General features: G+C 40.3%; 1 protein-coding gene across 1 annotated transcript; it reads left to right on the top strand.

The window, feature by feature from the left end:
- The first annotated feature begins 2,442 nt into the window (after nucleotides 1-2,442).
- eno1a (enolase 1a, (alpha)) lies at nucleotides 2,443-10,793 on the top strand. Its single transcript, XM_083895184.1, has 12 exons — nucleotides 2,443-2,545; nucleotides 4,521-4,615; nucleotides 6,523-6,618; nucleotides 6,766-6,824; nucleotides 7,568-7,637; nucleotides 8,102-8,235; nucleotides 8,378-8,600; nucleotides 8,941-9,138; nucleotides 9,600-9,801; nucleotides 9,915-10,023; nucleotides 10,103-10,161; nucleotides 10,315-10,793. The coding sequence occupies exons 2-12, from the start codon at nucleotides 4,531-4,533 to the stop codon at nucleotides 10,376-10,378; spliced, it is 1,299 nt and encodes a 432-aa protein (XP_083751310.1). The 5' UTR covers nucleotides 2,443-2,545; nucleotides 4,521-4,530; the 3' UTR covers nucleotides 10,379-10,793.
- The last annotated feature ends 1,504 nt before the right edge of the window (nucleotides 10,794-12,297 follow it).

Below are 12,297 nucleotides of genomic sequence, written 5' to 3'. Positions count from 1 at the left end.
GGAAGACTGTTGTTTCCCTTGTGTGAAGCTATTCTTATAACTGGCCTTGACAATAAGACTAAACTCAGACACCCTTTATTAAAGCGTTATATCTCTTTCTGTGAATTACTGGTGTCAGAATGTTGTTTTTCTACACTATTTTCCATTTTACAATACTATATATACCTCACCTTCAATTCTGTATATTTCAGAATGAACTATTGCAGGTTAAACAATTATGTACATAACTTAGCTCATAAAATATGAAATGTTCCCACAAAATATTACTAATATTTTGCAGAATATTTACTTCATAACTTTAGTACTAAAGTGTTGTGTTGCCACTTGTTACTAAACCTAATGTTATTCCCGCACTGACCCAGTAATTTCTACACAAATATTTTCTTCACCATTGTTGACCATAGAAATATTTTAATCCGTTTGTCGTTGCAGGTTGTCGGTTTAATCCTGAAAAGTCACTGTCAATTTGTTTTCAGGGTTGTGACTGGGAATCTGGGATAGTAACACAAAGTAGGCCTTGCTGTGTCAGGATCCCCCTACGGTTGGTAAACGGTACTGTTTGTTACAACTGTCATTATAAATAAATATCTGCAGTGAAGTCTGCAGCAGGACTTCAATAAAGAATAAATACAGAATAAAGTTGTACTATTATCATAATGTTACGACTTTTTCCTCATAATATTCTGACTTTTTAATATTATGACTTTATTATCGTAATATTACTTTTTTTCTCCTAATATTATGACTTTATTCTTGAAATTGTTATTTAGTTTGGCTCTAATACTCTGTTATACTAATATTATAAACATGCATTTTCACATCTGTGAATCTACAGTATTTAAAAAATACTGACTAGATAATATTAACAAGAATATATACAGTATGTATTGATATTTACAGTATTAACAGGATCGAACATGAGATTGAAATGACAGCATATTGCACGTGGGATGAGTAATCTGTTACATGTGGTCTACTGAGAGCAGTGCTTGTTGTATAGTTTAATGACCTGTGATACCATTCCTTCAGACATTTTAGGATGTATTTTTTCAGTCTGTCGCTGAAGGAGCTGCCCAGTGCAGTGATGGTGTCCTGCAGGGGGGTTGGTGAGATTGTCCATCACAGATGATAGAGTTAGCAATCATTCTCCTCTGGGTGAAGGGGGCATCCTGGGAAAGAGCTGGCTTTTTTTAATGAGTCTGTCTAACATCGCCCAGAGATGCTACTGTCCCAGCAAACCACTCCAAAAAAAGTGATAGACGATATTAAGGAGTGCTCCCTGCTCTCCAAATTACCTTAGTCTCCATCTGTGCAATGTACACACAGCCATGCCCAAGTTCCAATGTGCCAATGCGGGCGATGCAGACCTGCTCAGGCTTTGACAGAGGTGACATTTACCCTGTTTTATGTTGATGTATCATCAAAAATAATTATTTGAAGGTAGAAATCTGACACTTTGAGGTCAGTAAATGAATCTGGCCTTGTCATGTTTCAACTCCATCCGGGAGACACTTTGTTGTTATGAAATGCTTATGAGAGCATGTGGCCAGCAGATGGCGCAGTAGGATGCAACACTGACAGTATGTGTGTATGTGTGTGTGTCTCAAGGTCACTGCAGCAGGTTGTCCTCTCAGCAGCCTCATGTGCAATGGATGCTGCACTGCACTGCACAGCTGTATGGAACACATTTTACTCCAAGTGATGAGAAGTCATGCGTCCAGGGAAAAAAAACATATTCTCTCATAGTGTGACTCATCACTGATCCGCATATTAATTACTGTAGTTGTCCATAATTCTCCCAATATTTGATATCTTTGATTTTTGACCTGCAAAACGACGGTTGAATCCATGCTTAGGGGAAAGTGAATATAACCAACAGTACATTGTTTATGGAAAAGTTCCTCACACTGACTTACTGTACTTTTTTTGTGACATTTTACTGTCTTTACTGTAAAAGTCCATAAACCATGTCATTATTGAGTCTCAGTGTGCATGATTTAGAAAGCACAAAACCCAGATTTGTCATTCGTGTAGTGAGACTGAAGATGGTAAAGTAAAGACGGTGATGAAAAACGTGACCGGCGAAATGACGTGTGACCCATCACCGAACACCGCAATGGAGTTTTCTTGCCTGATTCTCTGCACGTACACATTTCTACGTCATGTCTCCCCACTCTTGCTTGGAACATCCTCACACCAGCGCAAACTAACTCCCCGGAATAATCTGTATCCGCTTCAATCATTCATAAAACAGTGTGTTTCTAGGCACAATAACTGTAAATGCAGTCTTTATAACAAGCGATGCTGCGGTTAGGAGAAACCTCGCACCCTGTGAACACCCCTACTCCCGGCGGCAGTGAACGTGCCTGCCTTCTCGTCCAGCACACGTGACGCGGCCTCGTCCAATAGCGACGCTCCGTTGCCTCTGCACTTCCTGGTTACGTCCACTTATCACAGACGCTGGAACGTAACCGAGCGCCGTCTCTGTCTGTCCGCACGAGAGTGACACAGCGCCGTCCTTGCACACAGTTTTAGGCCGGAAAAGGTAACTCCAACTCCCGTTATTTCTGCCTTTTCGTCTCCGTATTATGGACAAAACAAGTGTTAAGCTTTAATTTAAAAAAAAAATGTAAAGTTAGTTTTAGTTACAGTTAACAGTTTGTGTTCTTGTATTAACATGTACGCGTTGGTCAATGATAATCTCAACGTCTTGTCCTTGTGTATATTTCTGTGGTGTTTTTTTTTTTAATAACTAAAAACGTGTCAGTTCAGTCCTCGGCTGCTGGCTTTGCAGTCAGAGTTCGCAGAATGGACTGGTTTGTCGTCTGTTAAGTTGTCTATTTTTAAACGAGTTCGTCAGCTGGCGACCTGTCACTCCATTTAGAGCTGCAGTGTGTGAGTGAATGTGTGTGTGTGTGTGTGGGGGGGGGGGGTTATAGAGGCGTCAAGTTGCAGCACCCATCTTCCAGCAGACAGCCATTTCCATCTCCTCAAAAGAGAACCGTTAGATTGCAGGGTGTGATGGGGAGTCGCAGTCATATACTACGGCAGCCTGGTGCTGCCCCAGGTAATGGCTCAACTACTAGTTGCTTGCAGCAGACGTGAGGGGGGGTGTGTCTTACAGAGGAAGGAAAAGTACTGCATGCAGTGAGGTTATACAAGCTCCACTGGTCACTCAGTCTCTCTGTTTCTGTAGTTGATTGCTGCAGCTTCATCGGCATCACTGGCTGTTCAAGCAATATAGTCATGGTACTTACTCCTGCTGCTCAGTGCTCAAATAACATCCCCTGCATCAACCCTGAATTATTTAATTATCTGAGGGTGCCATTTTGTGCTACCAGGTTTGCTTTCCACAGGCTATAGATTTGTCAATATTTCCAGACTCGATGCAGAGGTAAATGTACTGCAGTGGTCAATAGATGTTCGCGACATGGAGTGCACATGAAGGATATGAAAACATGTATTTCTCCTTTGGGCCATCACCTATATTATTAGAAAATGTGTTCAAAATGTGTAGTTACACTGCTCACAAATGGACAAATGCTGGCAAAAACATAAGCGCCTTGGCAGAGGTAATGAAATGTACCGTCTTGCCACAGTTGCAATTAACTAATGAGTTTCAGTAATTGACCCCAGACCCAGTAAACTGTGAAATCTTTCCATTTATAACGTGTTGCTTTTGAGATTGAGTGATTTTGCCTCTTGGCTGCTGCCACTGGCAGATTTCCACATTGACTTTTCAGGACAGAGCTTTTTTTTGTTCTATTGATTCGCCTGAAGTTGTTCCAGAAGTTCATTCATGCGTGTTCAGAGTAGGTTGATGAGCACGTCAGTTCAGGGATCCAGGACAAGTTTGATAAAGCCAGTGCAAATCAATAGCAGAGTGTGCGTTATGGCCAGACATTCTGGCTAAAAACCATCTCTGACCTCCACCACTGGTATCTGCAGAGATAACAATGGCTTTATGAGATAAGAGCCTGCATTGATGAGTGTTACCCATAACAACACGGTGGTACTTGGACAAAAAGAGCCAAAACATTGACTGAGCTGTGCCATTCTTGTGTTAACCTTTCAGTATTGTTATCAAGAGCTCTTACTCAACTGTTTGACAGTAGTGCTGTAGACTGTTATGCAAGCATTTTGCAAGGCTGCTTTGTACTCTGATATATTAAGTAAACTAAAGGGACGTGCAGATTTCTTCTTTTTTTTTTTTTGGTGCATTAGCCACGCCTTTCTGTGACATATCTCTGCACTCCTCGCCATCCCACATCAGTTGACTTGGGTGGCGTAGGCGATTGATTCAACTTGTGGGATGGTTTACTATCTCTGAATACTCACTCTAAAATATAATAAACATAAAAGCCATATTTCACTGAGCATTTACATTTTTGCCAACTCACTGTTTTGACTCGGAGCTTTAATTCAGTAAGTAACAGTGCAACGCAACCAGTGTCTGTGGCCTCTGCCTGTGAGTCAGCAGCACTCTGCTGATGTTTGTCGCCTGTTTCTTTCCTCTGCAGATCCAGAACCATGTCTATCCTCAAGATCCACGCTCGTGAAATTTTTGACTCCCGTGGCAACCCCACTGTGGAGGTCGATCTTTACACCAAGAAAGGTAATGTAAAGCTAATAGACAGTACTGTGTAAACGTTTCAGCCCTGTTGTTTTTTCTGTCTGTCAAATTCTGTGATCATGTCAATTTGGAATGAAGTGATGCGACTTAAAGCTGGTCTTATATATTAGCGAGCGGTCAATGAGTTTAACTCGTGCAACATGTGTATGTAATGCTCAAGCATGTCTTGAATAAACCTGGTGTAATAGACGTTTTTTACAGCAGATATTTCTTTAAATGAAATTGTAGGACAAACACAGGATTTACCAGTAACTTAATTAAGGTTCCACGCCAGTATTAACAGAGCTGTGTAAGGGTAGATCACGCTAAATACTTCACAGTATTTTCACACTTTTTCTGAAAAAAAACAACAACTTCATACATATTTTCTGGATGTGTTCCAGTAAAGTGAAATAGAAATAATGATCCTCTATATTCGTTATAGCATTGCTAAAACAACAAATCTAAGAATTATGCACAGTACTGTATCATGTTATGTACTGTCAGAGTTAAGAAATTGGCGTGAAGGATGGGGACGACTTGTGAGCCAAATACAGATCTAGTTGCAAATTATCAGGCTGCAATAATTGATTATTAATCAATAAGTAAATTATTTGGAAACAGGTTTTTATTAATTGTTTGAGTGGTAATAGTCTCTGGTGTGTGATTAAAAGACTTCAGGATATTGTCATTTGGAGATTTGGGAAACACCAGTGTATTTAAATATTCGCAATATTTAAACCGTACACTGCAGTTTGTTTATTTAATTCTCTTACAGATTGATTACTTAGGCAATCTGTTCTGCTCTGAGAGCTAAAACAAAGGAACAGTTCAGCTCTGTGAAATTACCTTAGAATGTTGATGAAGAAACCTGAATGACTGTTGACATGGAAGTAAGTGGGACAGGCTAACACTCCCTGAGGGCTCTGTTTTTCTTAGGACGTGCTCAAATTTATCGTGAAAGGCACCTTGAGTGAGATTCCATTTTTTGTCAACCAGGCATGTTTTGGCATCATTAACATTACTGTTTCAAGCGAGCGTCCTGCATCCAGAGCAAGTCTGTCACTGTGATGTGTTTTGTTCTTATGTAAGCAGCTCTCCTCACAGTCAGAGGCACAGTAGAGAACCTCCTGTGATTGTTGTTAGAGTTATGTAATGTCAGGGGCTTTGGTTCTGTACTGTCCCCTAGAATTATTAGTCTACCATGTAGGGAACATATTATATAACATTGGAATTATTGAAGTGTATGTATTTGTATATTTTATGGTTAGGGTTACCTTAGTTAGGTTATAATATTGAGTGTTTTTTTAATTCTATGAAACACAAATCAGAGATAATGTCACGTCCCCAGCTGCAGTTCTTGATGCAGATGATTTGTTAATCCTGCAGCTCTGTCCTCTTACTTTACTAAATCCCTTCAGACACGCACTGTGCACTCTGTGCTGCTCCACTGAGCAGACTGAATTGATTTTTTTTTGTTTGGTCATCCCCTAATTTCTCTTCACATGGTTGAATCCGAAATGGAAGTCCATTTATGCATGGGCCTGGACTTGGCATCCCTCCACATAGCACTGCACATGCTCATTTGGCAGCATGTGTCCTCCTGTTACATCACTGCCAGTAATACTGTGTGTGTGTGTGTGTGGGGGGGGGGGGTTATGGTAGTAGAGTATGCCATTCGCTGGACTCTCTTACTTGCTGGTGCTTGTTGAATATCAAAAAGCCCCTCCCTGCGAACGTCTTAATGTTTTTGCAGCAGTGAAAATGCAATTTAGCTACGACGCACGTCATTGTAGATCATAACAATGGCTTGTATTATAAAATACATTGAACTGCAGTCTGTTCTTCCTTGGATATGACGCGGCACTTTAGAGAATAACATTTGCAAAAATGTCTTGTGTGTTCTGCAGGTCTTTTCAGGGCTGCAGTGCCCAGCGGTGCTTCCACAGGCATCTATGAGGCTCTGGAGCTCCGTGACAATGACAAGACACGTTACATGGGCAAGGGTAAGGCATCGGTCTGTTATTTTCCCCTATAAAACTAACTCGTCGTTGTATTCTGCTCCTATATTTCAATGTCTTTCCAATGCTATAATACATTTTGCTCTCTTACTTCTTCATTTACAATTCTTCCATCTCTCTTCCTCCTGTTAGGAGTCAAAAGAGCAGTTAAATATATAAATGAATACTTGGCCCCTGCCTTGTGTAACCAGGTAAATAAAGTGTGGAGTAACAGGTTGACTCTACTTACGTACAGCTCTGCACAGCAGCATGAAGAATGGGTTTGCCTTTTTGAAACTAACTCTCGCAGGCCTTAACAGATGTTCACAGATCTAAAAAAAAAAGAAGAAACTAATGTCATAGAAAGCACCAGATACATTCTTACAGAGCTCATTGTGATTTGGTACTGATATTTATAACTAAATCCTTTTAAGAATGGTTGGGTTGCTCTGTGGTCATCTGTCTCGTCTGCGCTGCATGGTCTTCTTCTGTCTGGGTCAGTCATGGTCTGCTTGTGCTTGTCCCTTGCAGGTGTCTCAATAGCTGTTGATCATATCAATAAAAAAATTGCGCCTGCACTGGTTAGCAAGGTAGGCCCATTTATTGTTTGACTAATGTTATTGCTAAATGTATTTAATATTAGAAACACTAGCAGCAGTAGTGACAGTGTCCAAACAACCAACTGTACTCTTATAAAACAATTGATGAGACTTTGCTTAAAACTGACGTGTTGAGCAGCTCTTTGTTTTGTTGTTGTACAACTTACATCGTTCTAAAATGTTAAAAACTAAACGGTTATTATTAGAAGAGCTGTTTTACTGTGCATCTGACATGTTGTGTTTAATCTAACAGTATTGCAGTGAGATTTTCTGAACTAATGTAAAACCAAACGTAATAATTATGCTTTTTAAACTCTGCATTCAATGTATAATATGTCATATTTTGTCTGATTCAGGATGTGAATGTTGTGGAGCAGGAGAAGATTGACAAGCTGATGTTGGACATGGATGGCACAGAGAACAAGTGTAAGATGTTGCTGACAATATAAAGTACAACATGTAATTATTAATGCTGCAATGATCGATCGCTGAACTGATTATTAATCGTTTACTCAATTCATCGGCAACTATTTTCTTTTAAATATTTAAAACAACTTATCTGATTGTTAAGATAATTAAATGTAATAGATTGACAGATTGGGTTTAGGTGCAGCTCTAGTAACACTATCCATTTGTCAACCTTTTTTTCTATATACTACATATATATATAAATATATATATATATATATATATATAAATATACATGAAAACTATAGTTGTTTACTATATAAGGCCCAATGTTTATCCTCTTACATTAATTAAAGAGTACTGTCAAGAGACAGTTATAGATGTTGATGCAACAGAGAAATCATTTCTCACCGTCTATATATAGAATAGATATTGTCCAGAAAGAACTAAATATTAAAATGTTTGTGTCTGTCCTCCTTTAGCAAAGTTTGGTGCTAATGCCATCCTGGGTGTCTCCTTGGCTGTGTGCAAGGCCGGTGCAGCAGAGAAGGGCGTTCCCCTTTACCGCCACATCGCTGACCTGGCTGGTAACCCTGAAGTCATCCTCCCTGTCCCTGTGAGTATGACAGAGCATTATTATTATTATTATATATCTACAGTATGTACCACAGGCTTTTTAAAGACTGATAATGCTGTATACTTTTAACATTTCATCCAAGAAAACCACTTTATTCAGGTGTAATTCTGCTTCCCTTAAGGCTTTCAATGTCATCAATGGAGGCTCCCATGCAGGCAACAAGCTGGCAATGCAGGAGTTCATGATCCTGCCTGTGGGAGCTAGCAGCTTCAAGGATGCCATGCGCATTGGTGCTGAGGTCTACCACAACCTGAAGAATGTCATCAAGGAGAAATACGGCAAGGATGCCACCAATGTTGGAGATGAAGGAGGCTTTGCCCCCAACATTCTGGAGAACAAGGAAGGTGAGAGGAAAGAAAGACATGAGAGCTTTTCACAGATAATGTGCAACACACCAGAGTGAAGATTCAGCTGAACAAATAACCTATGATACTGCGTGTCTTCTTAATTAGTTTAAGTGGGTAAAAGCAGTGCATTCTTGGACCTTCACAGACATGTGCCTAACTTATCTCTTGGGCCAACATATGGTTTCTAAATTAAGGCCTCATTTATAGACTGAGTGCATTGACTGTGACTCCAGTGACAGGTCAAGATGCTGATTTGGCAAATCCCCCAGTGGAGCATAGTGTCAATCAAAGTGAATGTTGTGGTCCCATTTTTAGTGTAGTGTGTTGTTTTTTCCAGCTCTGGAGCTGCTGAAGAATGCCATCGCCAAGGCAGGCTACACTGACAAGATTGTCATTGGCATGGATGTGGCTGCCTCTGAATTCTACAAGGGTGGGAAGTATGACCTGGACTTCAAGTCTCCCGATGACCCTAGCCGCTACATTTCCTCTGACAAGCTGGCTGACCTCTACCGCAGCTTTGTCAGTGATTATCCCGGTGGGTTTGCCACAGAGACAAAACTCTTCCTTTACTTTTTTCTGCTCCATGGTCAGAAAATATCTATCTATCTATCTATCTATCTATCTATCTATCTATCTATCTATCTATCTATCTATCTATCTATCTATCTATCTATCTATCTATCTATCTATCTATCTATCTATCTATCTATCTATCTATCTATCTATCTATCTATCAACACATATATGTACAGTATATGTATGAAGAGAAGCTCAGAAACAACTACTGCAGCAAGGAAAAAGCAGTTTGCAGCTGGCTGGTGAACACATAACAGTGGAGCACATACCAGCTTGTGTCTGCTGCCCCCAAGTGTCCAGAAGAAGCATTACACTGTAGTGTAAATAAAGACGATGGAGCAAATTGTCTTCTTGAACAGTTGAGTGTTTGATTTATGCATTGTCTTAAAATTTATATTTATTTAACTTTTTTACTCACAGTTGTGTCCATTGAGGACCCCTTTGACCAGGATGACTGGGAGGCATGGTCCAAATTCACAGCCAGCACTGGGATCCAGGTGGTGGGCGATGACCTGACCGTCACCAATCCCAAACGTATCGCCAAGGGTATTGCAGATAAAGCATGCAACTGCCTGCTGCTGAAGGTCAACCAGATCGGCTCTGTCACAGAGTCTCTGCAGGCGTGAGTGTCCACAACCGAGCAGTGTGGTTTTTCCTTGTTGTCAAAATCCAATACCTGACATAAATTAAGGTGTCACCTGACACACAGGTTTAACATGTATGCTTTTCTTTTAGCTGCAAGATGGCGCAGGGCAGCGGCTGGGGTGTGATGGTCAGCCATCGCTCTGGAGAGACGGAGGATACCTTCATCGCTGACTTGGTGGTCGGTCTCTGCACCGGACAGGTAAAACCTTGACTGATGTTTGGTGTCGGTAGCAGATTATGTTTTTCACGCCACTGACTTGATCCATTGTCTTTGCCAGATCAAGACAGGTGCACCTTGCCGATCTGAGCGTTTGGCCAAGTACAACCAGCTGCTCAGGTGAGTCCAGTCCAAACACTGATGCATAATGGCTAAAAACTTGGTCACAATCACACAGAGCTGTATGGACATTGTTCCTCGGAAGTAGCAGTATTGTAGATTTAACAGGCTAATGTTTCATCCATGTTAACAAACTGTCATCATTTTACTCAGGATTGAGGAGGAGCTTGGGGACAAGGCCCGCTTCGCTGGCCAGAACTTCAGGCACCCCATCTAAGCAGGTCCTCCACCTCGGGGCCTCTTTGTGTTCATTACTCTTGAATAACAGCCACACATGTACGCCACGCTAGGTCGCCTGCCCTGTCTGGAGAGAAGATGGAGAACACTGCTGAAACCCAAGGTCCAAGTCTGTGGTATAGAGAAGCTACAGGACATCCTAGTACGACCACATTTAGGCTCATCTCCAAACTTATGCTTTAGCTCCCGATTCGTGGTGGTCCCTCTGTCTGTGTCTGTGTAACTGTGTGAGAGATTTATGTTCAGCTTCCTGTGAGTTGTTGTGATTCTACTGAGTATTTGAGCTACTGTGTCTCTGCCTTGAGCAGCGAGTACTGTATGTGCAATGTGTCGCATCTGACAAGGTCTTGTGCTACTGTAAGTGTTGGCAGAAATATATAATAAAACCATATAGTTTGAAATGTTTGGCCCATTTTTTTATGTGCATCTTCACACATTGAATCTTTAATATGTCGGAGTTCCTATTTCAAAAGGTGTTTGAAGTTATTCAGTAACAAGTCTGAAGGGATAAGAAAAAAATGGTGTGTTCATAAATCATTTTAAGTTTTCCTTCAGATAAAGAGAGTATCTACAGTAAAGGGTCTCCTCCTCAGTAAATGCTGTCTGATGTGTGTGTGATGTAATCTGAGCATCACAGTGAGGCAGTAACATGAGCTCTGTGCTTTGAGGCGCCATTTCTGTCCCCCTGGGTAAAACACTCCAGAAGTTCTATGCAAGCTCTTTTTGTACTCGGCTCTGCTGAGATAAATGTATTTCTATTCACCAGTGGTATGGTGCCACAGGGGATTGCCAGCTGGGTTTGTGCCACACCAGTTCACTTTGTGTGTGAGCCCTGTCTGAACCTGCCTCCATTGTTTCGCTGTCACCAAGGAGATGTATTACAAATCACTGACACAAAGACCCTACCTATTACACATTACAGAATCTTTACTCGTCTTTTATCAGTGTTTATCTAGGAACAAATGATGAATTGCAATCTTTTTTAGCCTAAGGATACATGTTAAAGAACATTATTAAAAGAAGGTTGTTGTTTTTACGCAAAGGGAAGCCTTTAAGAAACGATGTATTATGTTAAGATACTTATTATGGTACTTAATAAGTAAGGTACTTATTATCTCTGAGACTGCAACGTTGAGTTCCTTTCTTTTCGTTGTGTCTTGCACCACCTACTGGCCAAACACATGCAGTAACTTCAGAGATATACTCGGTAAAGACAGCAATAAGCAGCATTCAATGTTGGCACTTGCTAAATGTCAAAACATTTTTGCAGTATGTATTCTACATCTTTCTGTAGATAAAACAATAGAATATATAAAGCCCAGATATTTAATGGTTTGACATGTGCCTACAAACACAGTTCTTGTGGAGATAAGGGCTAGCAATGTTACAGTAATAATAAGATATTTGGTCATAATTATCTCATTATTAATTATATCATATACAACAATCAATGACATATATAAATACACTTGTTAAGGCCCAAGCCACGAATGACAGTGGCCGAAACGGCTCCTCGTAAGAATTTTAATTACAGTTGTCGACACTTATTAATGTCATTTAAAATAAATGTATGTTTTTAATATTATTACATTAATTTTGCATCATAAATAATATTTTTAAGTATACGTGTGATATCATGATACAATGTTGTGAACAGTTTTTCCCACTTTTTGTTGACCACAATAGATGCACATTGGCCCCCAGGTGTTTTGAGTTTGACACCCCTGGTCTAAACTTACATGATGAACAAAATAGTAAAATATTGACAATCATTTAGGCTTAATTATAGTAAGCACTACTTAACTACTACTGTCTTAAATACAAGCTTACTTTAATAAAAGATCTTACAGATCCATTCACCAAACATCCATGTTGATCCATGTTGTGCGGGTCATTGAA

This window comes from Microchirus variegatus (genome assembly GCF_963457635.1).
Source record: "Microchirus variegatus genome assembly, chromosome: 9".
In the NCBI taxonomy this organism is placed as follows: Eukaryota; Metazoa; Chordata; class Actinopteri; order Pleuronectiformes; family Soleidae; genus Microchirus; species Microchirus variegatus.
Note: the sequence above shows the minus strand (reverse complement) of the source record. Positions and strands in the feature narration are given on the sequence as shown.

Excerpts from the sequence above, each read along its gene's own strand:
- eno1a (XM_083895184.1), top strand. The coding sequence starts at position 4,531 with ATGTCTATCCTCAAGATCCACGCTCGTGAAATTTTTGACTCCCGTGGC. Across the intron at positions 4,616-6,522 it reads CGATCTTTACACCAAGAAAG|GTCTTTTCAGGGCTGCAGTG; the intron begins GTAATGTAAAGC and ends TGTGTTCTGCAG. Across the intron at positions 6,825-7,567 it reads CCCCTGCCTTGTGTAACCAG|GATGTGAATGTTGTGGAGCA; the intron begins GTAAATAAAGTG and ends TGTCTGATTCAG.